Source organism: Magnolia sinica, chromosome 18 (assembly GCF_029962835.1).
Source record: "Magnolia sinica isolate HGM2019 chromosome 18, MsV1, whole genome shotgun sequence".
Classification (NCBI taxonomy): Eukaryota; Viridiplantae; Streptophyta; class Magnoliopsida; order Magnoliales; family Magnoliaceae; genus Magnolia; species Magnolia sinica.
This window is the reverse complement of record NC_080590.1, coordinates 31649260-31670559: the sequence shown is the minus strand read 5'-3', so window position 1 is coordinate 31670559 and position 21300 is coordinate 31649260. Positions and strand designations below refer to the sequence as shown.

The 21300-nt window shown below is 38.4% G+C and overlaps 1 protein-coding gene across 1 annotated transcript in view; it reads left to right on the top strand.

Annotated features, from left to right (window-relative positions):
* Positions 1-21040, top strand: part of LOC131233517 (agamous-like MADS-box protein MADS3) — a 53333-nt gene extending 32293 nt beyond the window's left edge. The window contains exons 3-9 of the mRNA XM_058230256.1: positions 9639-9717; positions 12956-13017; positions 13551-13650; positions 15421-15462; positions 20138-20179; positions 20285-20421; positions 20730-21040. Coding sequence (XP_058086239.1) covers positions 9639-9717; positions 12956-13017; positions 13551-13650; positions 15421-15462; positions 20138-20179; positions 20285-20421; positions 20730-20814 — 547 coding nt within the window. The 3' untranslated portion in view covers positions 20815-21040. The remainder of the gene's footprint in view (positions 1-9638; positions 9718-12955; positions 13018-13550; positions 13651-15420; positions 15463-20137; positions 20180-20284; positions 20422-20729) is intronic.
* Positions 21041-21300: the final 260 nt, after the last annotated feature.

Here is a 21300-nt window from a genome sequence, read left to right as displayed (position 1 = left end):
AATCAGATGCGCAAAGAGTGGCCCCTTTCTTAATCTGCTGGGTGGTGTGGAAAGCTCGTAATGCTGCGAGGTTTGACAGCAAAACGGCTTCCATCCTGTCCTGTTTGCTAATGTTGATTGGTGGATGAGGTACATTTCAGATCGAAGTGGAGTCAGGTCAGCCCAAGAGTCGATCTCGTCAGCCGTGCGTAGGAATTCAGGGTCGGTCTCTACTTCTCAGCTGCATTCTCAGTCGAATGTTTTGCGCTAGCTCAAGCCTCGCTACGAGTGGGTCAAGATTAATGTCAACGGTTCACGTAGGGGTAACCCGAGGCTCTCAAGCGGTGGGGGGATTTGCAGAGACGATAAAGGTGAGTTTATTTTTGCCTTCTCCGCTACGTAGTAGCAAGGTACAAACACGTGTACAGAGATTCGCGCCATTCTCAACGGCCTATCCCTTTGCCTTCAACGGGCCTTCTATAAGGTAGAGATTGAATCTGACTCGTAGCTTATAGTAGACATTCTGAACAGCAACTCATGTTCGGGATGGAAGTGGAGCTACTGGCTCAAGAGGATCAAAAATTTCAAGATGCTGGGGCAAACGCGCATTGCTCACATATTCAAGGAGGCCAACTTCCCGGCCGACACTCTAGCCCGGATTGGGAGAGATACCCAATGTGCCTCTCTTTTCTCCTCAGTTGCGGAGCTGCCGCAACATGTTAGGGGACTGCTCTTCTTGGACAAGGTGGCCTTGAGGGCGACTAAAGGTCGTGATGGCAGGTCTTAGCCTTTGTAATTAGCGTTTGATTTTTTAGTTTTTTGTGATCATGATAGGTTTGCCCGGTTCTTTTTTCCGGGCATCCCCGAATGTAACCCGGTTCTTTTGTGAATGAATAGAAAGATCTTCAAAAAAGAAAAGAAAAAAAAAAGTGACATTAATCCAATAACTAAAATCAAAGCTAATTGTTGAAAACGCAAGCAACATATGCTGGATTAGGGACCAAAGAGATCACAAACTTGCCATCATCTGAGACAACTTGATTCTCAAAATAGGGAGGAGTTAAGAGAGATCCATCAAAACCCAACTAAAAATAAGAGTCATGGCCTTTTAAAACAATCAAATTCACACATCTTATAAGCTCCAGAGATGGACTTAATGAGAACCTAATAATAAAGAAAAACATGAGGAAATCACCCTCATGTACGACAACTAGTACTGGTCACCCTCCACCTAAAAATTAATAAACAAAAAAGAATGCTAAAGACTTTTGTTTCTTTTATAGTAAAATAAGCCATCAAAGGAAGGAATGTATTAATTTCTTTGTATTGAAGTTATTATTTAGGGTCATGAACACTGTAGTGGAAGTGCAAGCCATGGTGGATGGCCTGAAGCTTTGTAGTGAAATGGGGCTCTCTAAAATGGTAGTTGAAACTGATTCTCGCGTTATCCATGAAGCGGCCTCCAACCCCCTTCCTACATGCTGCTGGAATTTATGGTATCACCTGAGGATCATTCAGCGATTCTAAGCCCTTTTGATGTTGGGCATGACATCTACAACTTTTTTTTCTTTTTTGAAAGAGGACTTTTATATCATATCAACCAAAGATGAACAAACTTTCAGGCGAAAACCAACAAAAAGGATTGGGCCTCGCCTAGCATGTACCAAAAAAAGAAACAACTGAGCCTATGGACAAAAGGGCAAACAAACTATCTACAGGAAGACAGCTCGAACGGGCCTAGGATCGGGCCTCGCCTATCATGTACCAAAAAAAGAAACAATTGAGCCTATGGACAAAAGGGCAAACTGAGCCTACATGACTTCTACAACTTAAAGGATCAAAAGTTATACTTGAACTAAAACTTACTATTTATAGTAAAAGAGAAAACTAAACGGGACTTTTGACCAGCATAGCAAGGTTGGTTGGCTTAAGTAGGTTATGCTACCCCCAAAGTCTTTTCCAAGAGGAAGATATTGCTAGTATGTCAGAGTTCTTCCGCCATATTCCCCGCCGTGTTTTGCCTCAAGAAAATAACTCCTTCCAGAGTCCCCATTCCAAGGAGGAAGTTTTCTCTGCCCTCAAATCCATCCCAAAGGATAGTGCGGCGGGCCCTGATGGATTCTCTGCGTCCTTTTACATGTCTTGCTGGAATATTGTGGGTGATGATGTGCACAAAGCAGCGGTGGCAATGTTTGTAGGGGCTCCTCTTCCTCAGGCATTCAAATCAACGCTTATTTGCATAATTCCAAAGTCTTCTGCGGCTGCCAAATTCTCTGAATTTTGGCCTATTAGTCTATGTAATGTCATTTACAAAATCTTAGCAAAAGTTCTTTCTGACAGGTTAAGTTCTATTTTGCCTAAGCTGATCTCACAGGAACAAGGCGCTTTCGTCCAAGGGAGATATATTGCGGAAAACATCACTTTAGCTCAGGAAGCGGTGAGGGAACTAAACAGGAAAGTCAAGGGAGGAAATATAATCATTAAATTTGATCTTGAAAAGGCTTATGACAGGGTGAACTGGGCATACCTCAAACAAGTCCTTCTCAAGTTCATCTTCAACGGCAAAAGTGTGCAACTCCTCGAATCATGTTGGGCTAACAATTGGTTTTCAATTATCATTAACGGAGAAGCAACTAGTTTCTTTAAAGCATCAAGAGGTCTCCGTCAGGGTGACCTGCTTTCTCCAGCTCTTTTCATCATAGATATGAAAGCTTTCTTAATCAAATGTCAAAGGATGATAGAGGAAAGGCGTTGTCTTCCTTTCAAATTCCATCAAGGCTGCCCTCTCATATCTCATCTGCTGTACGCGGATGACATGCTACTCTTCACCAATGCAAGTCGATCTTCTCTCAGAACTTTGAATGATCTCTTACAAAAATTCCAAACTGCAACCGGTCTAAAAATTAACTTCAACAAGAGTAACTATTTGGGGCTGTCAAAATGGTCTGGGCAAAACACAAAAGTTTGTCTGATCTGCTTGGACTACGAAGAGCTGGAGAAAGTATATGCTATTTGGGGGCCCCTCTAATCAGGGGGAAAATCAGGTTGTCAAATTTTCAGTTTCTATTGGATAAAATCAGCAGTCGAATTTCTGGCTGGGCTGCTAGGATCATCTCATAGGCAGGAAGGATTATTCTCATCCACCATGTTTTAGGCAATTATCCCATCCGCATTATGTCAGCCATGTGTGTTCCGGCACAGGTGATTCAACAACTGGAAAGGAAGTTTGCAGAATTCTTTTGGGGCTGGGCTGACGGAAAGAAAAAATTCCATTGGCTCACGTGGAAGAAAGTGACCAAGACAAAGGAAGAGGAAGGTCTAGGAATCAGGAACCTAAAAGAAGTTCTAAATGCTTTGCATATGAAGCTTACTTGGTCGGTTCGATATAGAAAAAGTCAGGGTCCTTGGGTGAAGCTAATGAAAGCAAAGCACGGTGCAGATCTTCAAGATGACTCTTTCGCGAATGTACAATCCAACTGCCCCCTTTTTGGAAAAAATCAGGTATTTTCTCCCCTCAATTCAGCATCACGCACAGTGGACGGTAGGTAGAGGTGAAGCAAACATCTGGAATATCAATTGGACCGGTCTCAGTCAATTACGACATCACGCTGTAATGCCGATCCCTCCTGCGTTGAGAAACATGAAAGTGAAGGATCTCCTTGGCTGTTCAGGTCTACTTCCTCCATCTAGGTTGTTCGAATACCTTCCTTAGGATATAATAGACAAAATCTTTAGAAAGGGATTCGCCATTACTGACGACCCAACTGAATGCATATGGCCCTTTGATCGATCAGGGGAGTTCAATCTTAAATCTGCTTGGATGCTCATCAGAAGACATTACAACAACGCTCCATGGGGGGAATGAATCTGGCCCAATCACCTACCCCTGAAAATTTCACTTTTCGCTTGGAGATTGTTGCAAAATGCAGTCCCAGTTGACAGTAGAGTGCAGTCTAAAGGAATTTCTCTAGCCTCCAAATGCCGCTGTTGCGGTCTGGATGGGAGCGCTCTGCCTCAAAGGGAGACATTATCTCATCTTTTCCTTCATAGTCAAATGGCAGCCCACATATGGAACCATTTTCAGGGGTTATGCGGCATCTCCCATGTTGTTCACACATCCGTCCTTGGTAGACTCCTCCAATGGAGAAATGCCGATGCCCCCGGTGCTGCTACTCGTCAGGTCAGAACCTCCCTCCCCCTCCTTATTCTCTGGGAAATTTGGAGGGCTAGAAATGATGCAAATTTCGGCGAAGTGGCAATGAACGTCAGAGCCTCTGTGAATAGAATTAAATGGTGGGCTTCTCAGGCGATCCCCAATTTCCAAACTGATTCCCAGCCACCCGCCCCCCCCCCCCCCCAAGAAACAGTTTTGTTCCAAATCTTTCAGCTCCCACACATTCCAGTTCGGACTCTATGGTGATTAAATGGAGAACCCCCTCCCCGGGTTGGGTCAAAATAAACGTTGACGGGTCAGCCAGGGGTAATCCTGGCCTTTCTGGCGGAGGTGGCATTTGCAGAAAGGAAGATGGATCTTTTATCTTCGCTTTCTCAGCAGGGTATGGGGTAGACTCGAATAATCTAGCTGAATTACGGGCAATTCATGACAGAATGCTGCTAAGTCTAACAAAAAGGATGGGCCAACTTATAGTGGAATCAGATTCAAAGCTGGTAGTGGACACCCTAATGGGAGCCACTACTTGCCCATGGAGATGGAGGCCATGGGTCAACCGGATCACCCTACTAAGACGGTCGAGAATCTTCCAATTCAATCATACTCTCTGTGAAGGTAACGGTCCGACTGATGAATTAGCGAAGATTAGAAGCAAGACCCAGCAAACGGCCCGTTATGACCACTTCAAATCTCTGCCCAGGCAAGTCAAGGGTTTAATTTTTCTAGATAAGGTTGGTCTCGGTTCGATCCACAACCCTCCTGACAGGGTTTTATCAAGGTCTTAAGGCTCTTCAGCTCATAGGGGTCTCTCTTTTGGTGTTGGGATGCTAGCATGTGCCTCTGTGGTTAGGTTGAAAATATTATATATATATATATATATATATATATATATATATATATATATATATATATATATATATATATATATATATATATATATATATAGCTTTAGTAGGGCAAGGGGTGATATGATAGGAGGGGTCTGCTGTCTTTTTGTTTGCAGCCCTCCCGAATTCTTGTAATTTTATATGTTAAATGAATATCGGTGGTAGGAGTCCATGTTTATTAAAAAAAAAAAAAAAAATTTAAATGTCAAAAAATGTTCATCTCGGTTTGTGAGATATGACTGATTTAAGGTCCTGATAGTCTGGATCATTTCTGCCTCCAATCAGGCCTTCTCTGGTCCATCTTTTCCATGAACGGCATTTCACAGGTCCCATAGTGGGACTCATCCCTTGGCCATTCTGCATCTCATACACCCCACCTCATGGGCCACCCCACCCTAGTGTGGAGATGCACCTACATTATCTTCTATCTTCAACTTTGTGCGAAGGTACCTAAAATCATATATACATTATCAGGTCTTGTGGGCCCACCCATCTAGGCCTTTCAAAGTGGTATTAGAGTGGCTTCAATGGATCTCTTGTGTATATCATCATCGAGACTAATACCATTCTCCTAATACGAAATTTTATTTATTTTAATATTGATTATTTTTCATGTATTATCATCATTATCTACCAATTTTTGCAACTCAAACTCATGCCCTTTATCCTGGTTACCGGAGATGAACGCAACCATAATCGCCACCTAGTCCATCTCCAAGGCTAGTTTTGACAACCATGTCCACCAACTAATGGAAAAGGAAAAGAAAAGAAAAATATAAATAAATAAAATAAAATAACAAATCAAAGTACCCTAGACCACCACCACTAGCCACTGCCCCCATTTTTTTTCTCTCCTTCTCCTTTCCCTCTCTCATCTCTCTCTTTCCTAGGTTTGCCGCTGCCATTGGTCCCACCAGCAACAACAACAACCACCAACAACATTAGAGGCAATAGCAGTGGTCATTGTCACTGCTTGTCCTCACCCTACCTCTCTTTCTTCTCTCTCCTCTCCACTTTTTCTTACATCTACCATCAATTGTGGCTGCCAAAAGAAGTGGCATCTCAATAATAGTTGTTGGCTGCAGCTACTTCCTTTATATTGCAAGAAGGATTTGGAAGCCACAACCAACTATTGTGGTGAGGAAGAAAGGGGGTATTAGTTTTTATTTTCCTTGAATGCAAAACCTAAAGAGGAAGAATAGGAGTACTGGGCCTCAGTATTTGGCTTGGGTAAGGGTTTTTTTTCCAAGAAAGGTGGAACGATGCCACCAACTATCATTCAAGGACTAAACTGTACAGCCATTTCGGGCGGGCCTCGCCTATCATACGAGAAACAAAAGGCATAACAAAAGGCAAAACAACACTAGGAGCTAAACGAGAGAAAGTAAGACCCGAGGGGATGGCTTCGGAGGCCCTCAAAGAGCCCAAGCCAACCTTATCGAGGAACACCAAGCCACGGATCGAAAGTGGGAGCGAGGCAGAGCTGGAAAAGAAGGACGAGACTTAGGACTCACTCCCGATGTGCGCTAGGCCATTTGCAGGGCCATTGCCTTCCCGAAGGGTGTGGATAAAGGACAGCTGTCCAAATTGCTTCATTTTACAGATTCTCGCACTCTGAATTTTCCAAATCTAGGACGGCTTGGAAGAAAGATTGAGAATATCGACAACCAATCTAGAATCAGATTCCACCACAATCCGAGATAGGCCCAGCGAAAGGCAATGGATCACCCCATCCCAAATAGCTCTGAATTTTGCTTGGTTGTTGGAACCCAAACTGTACCCCACCGTGTAGACAAAGATAAACGACCCGTTAAGGGTTAAGTAAATCTAGCCACTATTTAGGCGTACGAAAAATGTAAGCCATTGTTCCCTGTGCTGCTACTTTAGTGTACGATAATGAAGGTCATTAAATAAGCCGAACTTGGTTATGTCAAGAAAGTGGCTTGATTAATTGCAATTTATACATCTACATGTGGAAGATTTCATAAAAACTACACGAAGTTTTTAAAAGTATTAATACACACTTGAAGACTTATACATCCTTATTATCAAATTTCAGTAAGTTTTTCTAGACAATATTCTTTCAAAAGTATATGTAGTACATTATTACTTTAAAAAGAGAGTTTTAAATTGATGTTTGTGAAAACTAAGTTTTCTAAATAAAGCTAATAAGTTTGATATGTAAGTATATTGGTTAAGTGCTCTAAATCAAGAGTTAACTCTAACCAATATGATCATGCAAACTTGGACGTATATGCATATAACAAGGCTTTTGTATTGAGTGCTATTCAAGTGGTCATTTAGTACTCAAACGTCTGCGAGAATACAATGATGTTCCAACTGGTTCATACATTTGTTTTTATTTTTCTATCACGGTCTTTTGGTTTTGGTTGTTATGAGATAAGAGAGATAAATAATTTGCATTGTCCCTCCCACAACATGATTGAGTGAGAGATGTTGAATATAAGTCTGTGAGACACACTTGTAAGCAATCACTGATGGATGGGTCCGAAGATTGTGATAAGGTAAAGTGTTTGAATGTGACAGAAATAAACCCTATCATATCCAAACTATTCCTAATCCTTTTGACGTAGGGAAGGATGTGATGAGGTCGATCATCGTCTACTTCAAATCCACAGAGCTCTCTGGATTCCTCACAGAATTTCCTCGAATCCACGAGGGATAAAATAGAAATAATTTAAAAATAAATTAATTGATAATAAAAATGAAATTACAATCCTTTAAATGATGAGTTCAAACTTATGACAGAGTTTTAGACTCAAACTCTCTAAAAACGTAACTTAATATAAATAGTAAACTTATTATTTATAGATGGTCATAATTCCTACTAGTCTTCATCGTTTTCAGCCAAAAATAGCAAGTGTCCAATTTGGCCTAACCACATTATTCTCCTAATTTCTCTAAGCCCTTTTCATGTTGGGCACGACTCCTAAAACTCAAAGGATCGAAAGTTATGTTCGAACTAAAACTTATTATTTATAGTAAAAATGAAAATAAAATGGACTTTTGACCATGGAATCTCACAAATCTGGCATGGGCAACCTGGCATAGCAGGGTTGGTTGGCTAAAGTAGCTTCTCCTACCCAAAAATCATATATGATACATTGAAAAACTCATTCCAGCTTGTGAGATACGACTGTTTGAAAGTTTTAACAGTATTGACCACTTCTGCCTCCGATCGGGCCTTCTCTGGTCCATCTTTGCCGTGAAAGTGTCCGTGACCCACTCCTCATCACCTTTCGGTTCCTCTCTTTAGAAAAAGGTGTTCCTTCGATAAAGGTGCACATCTACTAATGAATAACGAGAGAATATTTGATTGTCCACTATGCTGTATCTAGACAATTTAAACCGTTGATCATGTCCGGTGGACAGTTTAACTGTAAGATCAGAGGAGTAAATCACTACTTTGTAGTCTCGTTGTAGTTAGGTGAACCACTGGACGAAGCTGTCCATCTTCGACCTTGTGCGAAGGTCTATAAGGTCATGTAGATACCATCGGATCCTATGGGCCCGTCCATCTAGGCCTTTCACCACTGATATAGACGTATGGTATCCACCTCTTGATATCTCATTTCTTCTTACTAAAATTTTCTAAAGTTGGTCTTTTGCATTAGAGTTGATTTTGGTATATATAAAAATCAATCCAAATAAATTTTTGCAGTAGCTCTAAGAGAAAGAAAGCAACAAATATGAAAACTGATTGCATTTTGGACCTCACTTTGGCATCCGCCACTGCTCGTGATTGGTGGCTAGGATCATCCAAACAGTGTGACTTTTGGGTTGTGCGGCACAGAATGTCTCCCTGCCTTGATGCTGTTAATTGGAGAATAGTATCTTCTCAATGTGATTTTTGGGCTGATCTATTTCAAGCATTTTAAGTCAAAATTCTAATTCAGAGTGAGTTTAATTATTGTGAAACATATTTGGGTTGCACATACGGAATTCGAAGGTTATACAATGTAATGTTCTAATAGAATCATGGAATCGCTAGATAATTAAAGATTTTGTAGAAATGTCTTTCTCTTTCAAAACATTTTCATGGTATTGAGTAGCTAGTCAAGAACTTCTTCCTCACCTCTTTATCATGCATTACATATGGCCAACGGCATAGCCGACTCTCTTTACCAAGATTCGATTTAGATGTCTCCATGGTGGAGAGCCATTTACTGCCTTTTCGATTACATATCTGGAGAGGAGATGCCCCCGAACTGTCAGAGATAGTATCAAATGTTAATTATGCATTAACTGATGTTTTACGCTCTCTTTCTGCTGCCATTACATCGAAATCAAGAATTAAAATTGACAATAGTCGAGTGGTATTCAATTCTAAGTAACCATCGAGTTACAGCATTGTGGTATTCATGGTATTATGTGATTGTAGCAAGTCAATGAAAAGTTTCATTCGTAATTTACATGAATGAATCAATTTTGAAATGAATTGTCACTTTGGTGTGCATGGATTACATTTTATTTTTACAATCCACCTTCTACTGAGTGTCTAAGATGGTAAATTTACTATGGAGACTCCGAATTTCTTCTCTAATTTGAATGGTTTAATAACAATCTTGTTTCCTTTTCAGTATCAACACAACACTCGAGCGATATCAACGGTGTTGTTACACTTTTCAAGATGCTAATATCACTGATCGCGATACACAGGTTTGTGTTTTTGGCATATTTTTCTTATATGTTGGTTATCTTATTTGAATTCTGAGAAGAAAGTGCCCTCCCAACCCGGTCACTCTATCTTCACATCAGTGTGCTTGTGTGATTGGTTTCATCTTTTTTTCCCACTTTAAGCAAGTAAATGTCTTACTGTCTTTCAGCTCGATTTCAACTATTCACAGTGGATGCCTCATTCACTGAAAATCCCACAGCTTGGAAGTTCCAGGCTATGGAATGTTTGACATTTTACTGGTTGAACCAGAACCATTGCAACATTTCTCTTTAAACCGTCAATTAACTATTGAAAGATTTAGGACTCTCCAGAAGGATTTTTGGTGCATAGACCATTCACTACATGACACGTAATTTTAACAGTTGGATTGCTGAAAAATAACCCCCACTTGTACAAACTGAAAGCCTGAAAGTACTCTACAAGCTCTTGTCATGAAAGTTGTATAATGCCTTCTTCAACTAGATGGAAGTAAGATATGTCTGGATGGTTCTTACAACATATACTACATACTCTGAGGATATCAAATTGCAAAAATCATTGGAATGTGTATGTTCTTCATTTTTGTAATTCCGTGTTTGGATACAGTGCAAGGGATATGTGTCTGTGTCACTTAAATTGGAGTTTCGAACAAGATAGGATACAAATGCATTGTCTATTTCAAGGAATCTCAGTATCAAAAAATTCCAATGTGCCAAGTATCTGAAGAACACTGATAATGGTGAATCCCATGATTGTGAGCCTATCAAATAAGGTAGAGACATGTACTGTCTTGAGTCTTGGCAGCATAACAGATAGACTCTGTAACGAGTCAAGATCGTATGCTGTAATGTTCTGAAACTGGAAAAGAATTTTGTTTTGATTCTTGGACAACATATATGGTGATGTCTTTGGTGTTTTGAGTTGGGATATCTGAGTCACTACTGCATTCAGACCTCTTTTTTACACACAAGATTGGTTGGTTAAGAAGAGGAAGCAGTAAGAATACTTCAGTCCACAATTACTAATAGTTAGAGAGAGGCTATTTCAAAAACATTTTCATTCCCAAGTTGGCCTGATGTGGGAACAGAGATGAAGCACCACTTTGGTTCAAGGACCGAAATGTGAAAGAATCTAAACTCTAGTTTAAGATCACCTTCAGATTGTGTTAGAAGAATTTTTCTCAGTTCTAAAACTCCCTTCATTCCTAACTTCGCATTTTTCTCAGTTTCTTTCCTAGAATATGAATAATGGCAGGGGAAATATAGGCTTCTTAACCAGCGATACACAGGATATATTGTAAAAATGGGATCCATGGTCCAGTGATCCAGACTGTTTCTCATGGGTCCACTGCAGATGGAATGTGCCGTAGTGATCTCCTCTCTCCTCAACAGGCCAATCCTATCCTTTCATTCTGTGACCTGAAGAGATCTCCACAAAGATCATCCATCTGTGGGAGATCGCATCGGAGCAATTGTTTGGATCGACGGACCATAGGTCTACTTGTGTAAAGTGAAAACCTGAGTGTAATGGTTGTCAGGTTAGGGATCACATAATTCCTCATAATCACGGGATAATTGTAAGAGGACTTTCACATTCATCAAAGCTATGTTGGAATGTGAAAACTAGAAGGAATAATCTAAAGACCAATCTTACATCCATTACAAGAACCTGTGAAACACTATAAATAACTTCACAAGAATTCGAAAAATCATCCCTAGAAATTACAATTACAGGAACCTGTGAAATACTGTAAACAACTTCACAAGAATTCGAAAAATCATCCCTAGAAATTACAAAAAAAAAAAGAAAAGAAAAGAAAAAAAAATACATTGAAACTTGTGTGATTGATTTATATAGAAAAGAGAATTGACCAAGTTAAAAGAAATCATATTTGGAGCTTGAAATCTTACTGCAGCCTTTTGATTTCTTTCTTTCACCTTTCATTCCCTTGATGATAGTATGGTTTCCTTCTAATGATTGGTTTATCCTTAAATACAATCTGTCATGCTTGTAATAACATTTTCCCTATTGCAAATTGTTAAAAACCCACTTCTCAAAATTTCTCTAGCTTTCTCTGCCTATATTGTTCTTACATAGAATCGCTTAAATCTTACATCTTCTTACTTCTCTAAATGACTCTATGCTTACAACATTTTGGTTGCTTTGAAACATCTCCATGTAAATACATCATTTGCTTTCTGAAGTTGGTGCTCAGATGATCTGAACCGAGAAACTTAACTAGCTTCTTAGTCAGATCAATCGTTTCTTAGATTGACTATACTATACAATATCTGTACTATATGTTTAAAGAGGAACTATAGGATACTTGACCTGAGGAAATGCACCATAAGCTGGGATTCAGTTCGAACGAGTGCAGCCAATTACTCAGTGATCCAAAAAAGCTCTTTTGTTGGGTCCCATAACTGTTGGATCAAAACTCAAACATCAATTCCTGGCCTGCAAATATACCGTTGAGAAGAGAAATACAGCAACTGTCCACATTCATCATCCAAACCTTATCCCAAATAATTGGAGTCAACTACATGAATCCTGTTTTGCCATTCCACTCTATCAATAGGTCTTTCTTACTACCTCCATCCATGTCCTTTTGGGCCTTCCCCTTGTCCTTTTTAGAACCTTCAACTTGTACCAAGTCACTCCTAATCAGCATGGTTCTCGATCTCTAGTGCACATGACCAATCCATCTAAGTCTACTTTCCATCATCTTAATATGTATTGGTACTTCTCCCAAGTTCCGTCAAATGAATTCATTTCTAATTCTATCCATCCTTGTCTTGCCATTCATCCATATCAACATCCTCATTTCAGCAACTGTCAACATTTAGCTAGAAAAGGCCCCCTGAGATTAGTGGTTAAGATCTTTCACTCTGGGAGATTTTTAGGAAGCATTTCATCGACCATGGGTCCAGAAAATCAGTCTTGATTATTAAACCAGGGAACCCACTTGTACAAATTGAAAACCATTGAATATTGTGGATATTTTCAGGTCAATGATCATAGGTCCTCCCTCTGTTTCTTACAGCACTAGTTTTTCTTGAACCACTGTTACTCGTCGTCAACAGACTAGTACATCTTCTGATTAACAGATGCAGTTATGTTTATTACAATACAAATAACTAGGCCTCATTCTTATATTAATCTATGAGGTTTGAGATTTGAATTCATTTACAATTCTCAATGACCATTTTCATTTGATTTCTGCTTGTTTTGTCAATATAGGGATGGTACCAAGAAGTATCCAAATTAAAGGCGAAGTGTGATTCACTACAGCGCTCGCAGAGGTTATCCCTATTCCAAGATCCCATGATGAACATTACTACTTCCATGCCTTCATCTATTTCTTTTGATCCTATAACTCGAGCTATTCTTACTCACTACCAGTATTGGAATGGAATAATTGATATACTGACAGAGGACTTATATGGTCACCCATCCTGAGGAGAGGGATATTATCCTCAGTTTGTACAAGGGAGCCTGTGGTTCAGTGATCCAAAATGTTGTATGATGGACCCCACAATATATGGACAATCACCCAAAATTTCTTGATGAGTATTTCAGCAATGGTCCAGATTCAACTGAAAGAAGGCCTAAAGACTGGATTACTGGAATCTTCCTGCGTTTAGAATATTTTGGACATGATTCATCCATGTTAGGGTCAGCAATCTGAGTCATTAATCCATGGGTCCCGCTTGTACAAACTAAGAACATGTGGATGATATTCATATTCTTAGCTCGTGCATCATTTACTTTCTCATAAAGGTAACAACTTGCACTAATTTTTCCTGTGAAATGGAAATCTGTATTTTATGTTAAGGCATTTGCTCGGGGAAGATCTTGGACCACTAAGTGTGAAAGAATTGCAGAAACTGGAAAGACAACTAGAATCAGCTCTCACACAAACAAGACAAAGAAAGGTACTTCAAATATCTCATGTTTTCAGTTGGAATTAGGTTTTATTGTTGAAGTATGTAAATGATAATAGTACACAAACTATCACGTATTGAGTTAACCCAGTCGAACTTTGTCACTCTGTGTATAATAGATTATGTTTTTCATTTTAAAAAGTATCTTCATTGGTAGTAAAATCACATTCGACTGAATGGATTCCTTAAATTTCAGATTAACAGAACTATTCTTTCTTTCTTTTTTCTTTTTCTTTCATTTTGGTCCTTCGACGTATCTGAGACCAATTCACTTCCAATTCCAAGGAAACTGAAGAACTTGTGGTTGCAAGAAATTGAAAGGCGGCTGACGCTTTTGGTTTTTTTTTTTTTTTTTTTTTTTTTTTTTGAGATTTTTCAAGGTGGAATATAACCTTTGGTTTAATTGAGGACATGGTCCTTGATAGAGTGAAACAGTGGAACAGGATTTGTGCAGCACTTATTGGAGTTCTACATGATTGATGAGATTCTAAAGATCAGTCCTGCTATTAGAGGGTAATCTAGGTTAGGTCCATCCACTATTTTGAAAAAGGACACCAATATCTACATCCCTTTCCATTCCCAAATTACAAACGATCTGCCTCCTCAAACCAACGATTACAGCCCTACATTTTGATTTCCCTTTCTCATTGGTAAATAAGGACATTGTCGTGTTCCCAAGTATTATGCTATTTTACATTTTTTGTATTTAAAAAATACATACAAGTCATGACAGATTGTCAAGGAATTCTTGGAGGTGATGTTCTATGGTCGAGCACACCTTCAAAGAACACAACCTAATATATATGGAGATTGGAGTCATGAATCTTCATTGTATAGGTAGGAATTTGGAAAGGGAGGATTACTTCCATTCTCAAGGAGCTATTGTTGGCTATTCTTGATTTTGGGTTGTCAGAGGAGTTTTGTTAATTAGGATTTTCGAGTCGTAAAAGCATATTTGCTATGTACTGAGCTTATTATGATACTACTTTCAATTCATATTGTGCAACTACTACAAATGGTAAGTGGAAACTAGTCTACAATGAGTTTTCTAGTTTCCAGAATTGTGCAGATGGAACTTGGCACTTCTATTTAGACTCTGATAGTTCCATCTGGGTGACAAGAAAAGGTATCATTTCCAGGATTGGTGTTTGTATTTTTGTATCATTTTGATTAACTTGATAGACCCTCTTCCTAAATTAATCATAGCCTATCAGCATTTTGTGGATTTTGAAATTGCTTTCATCTACTTGAGATGTATGTATCATTCTCGATAGATTTGCCCTATCTGTAGTGTAGATTGTTTTTGGATTTTCATTTTACTCCTAATTAGTGTGATTGTTGTCATATTTGAGCTTTGGGCTATTATGTAGTCCGCAATCAGTCATAACGAAACAAGTAAATGTTGTCTACTTATCATTAATCAATATGGTTTCTCCTTACTATATGTATAAAATCTTGGTTTGTACTCATGCTGTTGAGAATTGGAGACATGTTTTGGACCTTCATCAAATCTATTTTCACTGTAATCATCATAATCAATTGATCTTGTGAACTGATTTTTTTCTTTTAACAATCCTCTCCTTTATTAGACAATCATTTCTAGGCTTCATCTTTGTCAGATTGTCTACTGAATGTTGAAAAGAATTTTTTTTTGTTGTAGAAATATAATGTTTCTATTAATATTTACTAATAAACATTGCTAAAAGATTTTATGAATGTGAAGATGAGTTGGTAATGCTTTCTATATTTTCCACAATGCAGACACAAATTATGTTAGAGCATATGGAAGCACTCCGTGAAAAGGTGTGTATTGTCGGAAACTGATTATTCGTGGTTTGATTACATTAATGATCCTTTTTAATGATGTTAATGTATGTATAGCTTCGTCACAAGTATGCTTCCTGCGTTCTATCAGTTTTAATAGCTATAATTGATTTAATTTATCATTAACTACATATGATATGATTATAGATTGATTTTATCTGGGCACTGTTGGCATGATTCTTGTGTTGGATGACGACTTACATTTTCTGAGCTATTCCTGTCATATCTTGATCATGCATTCTACAAGATTTTCATGGTATTAGAGCGCTAATCTTGAGTGTTGGTGCTTCAATTTGAAGAATTGAAAATTGGATAACATTACAAAATCTGATCTGTTAGTGAAGAATTCGGTTTTCCTGATGGGTTTGGATAATGTCGGCATATCCTTAAGCTTTTAAAACACACGGGATGACCTATTGTCAATTTAAACTGTTCTTTTTTTCTTTTTTCTTTTTTTTCTTTTTTTTTTTCAATTTAAACTGTTCATTCATTCATACAAATTTGAGCAAGACATGGTACAAAATTCATACAAATAAGATCATCCTTAACATCATAGGATATGAAATTAATATGGTGGCATTTTCACACCGGGTTTGAGTGAAGAGGCTTGTGGAATGCACGGGCACACTTGGGGTGGGCGGCCCGTAGAACCCATGGAATTGGGGGCTGTGTGAGGCAAGTAGCTCATGTGAGGCGGAACCCATGGATTTGGGGCCCATGAGGAGGGTTCGACCGAGTACCTAACCCATATATTTGGAGCCTGAGCTATGAGACAAAAGGATTAATCCGCCATGCATTATCAGTTCAAGCTTTTAGAGAAAGTGGTTAATTGTCCTCCATTAAATTGATATCAAAGCGGGAAGTCTCGTATTCAAGACTCCTCACTGGGAGTGATTAATGGGAGGGCATTCTCACACTAGGCTTGAGTGGGGTGGCCTATGGGATGCATCCCACTCTGCATTGCTTATGATTCAAAGAAGTACTTTGGTTTTATGATTTGCTCCCAAGGGTACTATTGAATGAGCTAATCCCCAAATGATTTGGACATCTCGTGTGCTTAACCAAAGCTTTGCGGACATTGTGTGGAAGATAGAACAAACCTTTCTGATTTTTTCTCATCCTCTAAATAATTGGCAGTCAAACAATACAGATGATGTTAACTATCTGATTTTCCAGTTTTAATTAGGATCACTTACTATTTATCGTTAGCCTTCCATTTTATGGTCCCCAAATGAGCACTTACAATCATTCAATCAGTGCATTTTCCAATATATCCATAAAGAGCCTAGAATTTAGACATTCTGGGTTGATTTACAAGTATGCCTTGTGTTTGGTGTATGAATCACCATAATTTGAAAAAAAAAAAAAAAGTGTCTGAATGAAAACTATAGTGTCATTCATCTAAAATGTCAATAATTCTAAGCTTCCGTTTTGTTCGACATGAGCCGAAAGTGCTTATATATAAACAACCACTAATTGGTAGGTCCCATAGCTATCCCTCAAAATATTTATGATTATATTCCTTTTTTTTCAATCCCCTCTTGAAATTCAAATTCAAAATTTAAAAAGATTATAATAAAGCAAAGTGTTTCGATGTGATAGGGATAAATCCTATCATATCCAAATTACTTTTAATTCTCTTAGTAAGAGATGGCATTCCCTCGACAAAAGTACACATCTAAGTGTTCCTTGGAAAGAAAATCAAGAGAATATAGAGAGAATAACCATTAGACTGCCTTTAGACAATCTTCCCTTGACAATGAATGACCTTCATCCAAGGTAGGCCCGGCAAATGACCACCCATTAATTTTGAAGTTAGGCACCGCATGATGGACGATCCACATTAAAGGTGGGATCTGTATGATGGATGATCCACATCCCATGTCTGACATGATGGATGACTCACATCCATGGTAGGCCCTGTATGATGGATGACCTACATCAATGTGGGCTCCACATGATGGATGGTCCACATTAAAGGTTAGCCTCTAACAATGAATGAACCACATCTAAGGCAGGTCCCGCATGATGATGGCACACTTCAAAGTTGGGCACCGATGATTAATATTCCACATTAAAGGTGGAAACAGCATGATGGATGACCGGCCCACATCAAGGTGGCCCCACATAATGGATGGTCCACATTGAAGGTCAGCTCCTAACAATGAATGACCCACATTCAAGGCGGGCCTGCATGATGGATGACCCACTTCAAAGTTGGGCACTCCATGATGGGCAGTCCACATTAAAAGTGTGCCCCACGTGATAGACAATCAATTTCCAATGTTCGAATGATGGATGACCCACATCAAGGTAGTCCTAGCATGATGGATGACCAACATCAAGGTAGGCCCCACATAATGGACAATCCACATTAAAGGATGGCTCGTAACAATGAATGACCCACATCCAAGGTGAGACCCACATGATGGATAGCCCACTTCAAAGTTGACCCCATGCTATGGACAATCCATGCTAAAAAAGTGCCATGTAGGATGAATTGCCCTTTAAGAAAAAATTTATTTCAAATAGAAGCTTTTTTTGGTTTTGAAAAAGTGATTTTTACTAAAGGAGCTTATTATAAAACAAGATCTAAATATAAAAGGTCATAATTCTCTAGCTCATATTAGAATAATTCTTATTAAATTATATAAGAGTTTCAAAAAGGGTCCTTAATAATTTCATCTATGTATTGAGAAGTCTAACTTCATATTTATTTATTTTAAACATAAACAGTGATGATGTACCTCTTGCTTAATCTACTATCTTGAATTAATCAATTGTATCTAAATTTGTGAAATAGCATGTAAGGTTAGGATATATTGAAAAAGACGATATAACAATAATAGCATGATTTAGTATATTAAGGTCCTTATTCAGAGTTGATTTGTCATTTTATGAACATTGAGTGTTCAGAAAAATTTTCAAGAACTTTTTTCCAAAGCAACTAGGTCTAAGGGTTTATTAGATATAGCCCATTCTGGCATCTGTGAATCTCTAAATTTACAGGTAAGAAACGGAGGTCAATACTTTATCATTTTCATTAATGATTACTAATGCTATGGATATGTTTATTTCATGTCAAACAAATCTGAAGTCTTTAACTATTTTCTTAAATATAAAGCTAAAAATAAAAAATAGATAAAGAAAAGTATCAAAATCCTTAATTTAATAGAGGTGGCAAATATACATTAGAAACATTCAAATTATACCGTGAAAGTTTTAGTATTATTTGAAAATATACCATAACTTATACTCCATAGTAAAATGAAGTTGCAGGGAAAATTAATATACCCGTGTTAGACATGGTTGATCGTGATGCGCATGCAAATCTTTTTGTCACATTTTAATAGGACGTAAGATGTATTGCTCATATCCATCTATATTTTTAAATCAAGTCTCATCTAAATTTGTTCCCAAGACTCTATATAAAATATAGATCGTAATGATTCCTTCTCTAGCCGACTTATGCCCTTGGAGATCTCTGGAATATGTTTTTTTACCTACTCATAAAGATAAACTTGATAGTAAAATCATTAAGTATATATTCATTATGTATCTTATATATTCAAAGGATAGATTTTATCAAGGTTTATTATTATTTTATCAAAAAGAAAGTAGCTTTTCAAGATGTTTGAATGTTATATCAAAAGTCGAATGATCGGTTGGCTGATTTTCTAACCAAAGGTACTGGTCATCATCATCTTCTTTGCTTGTGTTCCAATCTAAATATAATTAATATTCATGCTCTAGCTTGAGAGGGAGAGTAACAAATGTGAATGTATATATAAATGTGAACATGTGTATTAACGGAACACTACGTTCTTTTTCATGTTAATATGTATGTGCGCGCATGTGCATGAGTGCGTGCATGCATGTGAGTGTTTGTAGAGAGGGACTAACACAAGTGTTGCGTTTCTCTAAAGTCTTGCCTTCCTTTCTCTACTTCTCTCTCTTCTTCCTATTCTTCTTCACTCTCTCTCCATCTCTCTTCTTTATAATCTTTCCACTGCCTTAGCAGGGCTCATGTCTTTATGCATCTTTTGAGGATTTTGCTTGTGTTCAAGAATTGTCGAATAGGTGTTTAGGCCACCTTATAACAGTGATAGATTGAGACACGGTTTTGAGTCTTCTGATTCAATTTCCGTATGTCATTTCAAACATGTCGATGATTAACCAGTAATGATTCTTGTGCCTATTTTCAATTTTCTAAGCAACCTGAATCATCATTAATGATCCTTGTACTGACTTTCAGTTTTCTAAGCAACCTGTGCCTTCATATTGTTCTTCTGATACTCATGGCTTGCAAGTTTTAGATTAACTGCATACCATTTTCGCGGGACCTTCCAAAGGTCGATGATATTATCTTTTACTAATGGAATCCCACTCTGATTGATTTTCTTACACCCATTTTCCATTTTTTGTGAATTTACGTAGTACAAAAATGTGCTAGTTCAATTCCTGAAAATGGAATATGGGTGTAAACAAATCAATCACCGTGGCCCGAAAAAAAAAAACGTGATATATTGGTTTACTGATAGTTTCACGCTTTTGTTGCACATAATGTTTGAGCAAGATGTTCATCTTCTACTTTTTTAAGTCTTCACTTTTTATTTCTAAGTTCAACTTTATCTCCTTTGCTTACAATTCACAGGAACGCCAGCTTGGAGACCTAAACAAGGAGCTCAAAAATAAGGTTTTAGTTGAGCTGTGGCCGGGTTCATGACCAAATACTTAATTTGCAAATTCTCAAACGGTTGTATTAATCTGTTTTCAAATTTTGCACATGTTGGTATTTCAGCTTGAAGCGAAGGGGCAAGGTGCTTTCAGAGCCATGCAAGGCTCATGGGAGTCAGGCCCAGTAGTCGGAAACAACGGCTTCCCAATGCACCCTTCTCAATCTGCTGCTATCGAATGCGAGCCCACCTTACAAATAGGGTGCAGTTTGTTTACTTGCCCAAGCATTGCTAATTCCTCACCTAGGCATACGCAAGTTCCCAGCTGCTCATCATGTGGGCCCCACTTCCTACATTCCATGGCCCAAAAGAGGGAATGGTTTAAAAATGTGCCCATTGGTCCCCATTCAACGTACACGTCTGACCCACCTAATGATTGGACCATCCTGATTATTAGTCCATGTCATTTACATGGTGGGGCCCACCTGATGAAAGGGATCATACTGAGCTCTTTGGATGATCATAGTAGCACATTTATGGACACTTCTAATGGAATGCCTATTGGAACAGGTACCACAGCTTTGCTGCTCCCGAAGCCAACATTCCGAGGACTGTGGTGGCCGAGAGTAACTTCATGCATGGATGGATCCTTTGAGCACCATTTCAATAAATAAATAAAGAAGAAGAAAAAAAAAAGCACCATTTGAACACAGACATGAATTATATATGACTTTGATATGAATTTCACACAATATGGTTTGTAAAGCTATGTAGTTTGGTGTGAACTGCATACAACTGCTAGAGTGCTCTCATGTTTTCCATTATCTGTTAATGTCAGTGTCAGATTACATAGCGAAATCATAATAATCGAAGTTATTGCCGACCAATCTCAATAGTTATAGGGGTTGGAGTATGGTGACGGTTGCCACTGTTTATGAATTGCACAAAGAAAATTGAAGTTATATCTCGCATGCGTGCTTGCCAATTCAGGTCATCCCAGTCATGTGATCGTATGCATGCAGTGGATCTCGATCATCTGATTCGTCTGTGGAATTTGGATCATGTCCATTTTATTCATATCATTCATTTGATGGGGAATACTCAGATGGGAGGATCCTTCCATCATTGTGATTATTGGGAG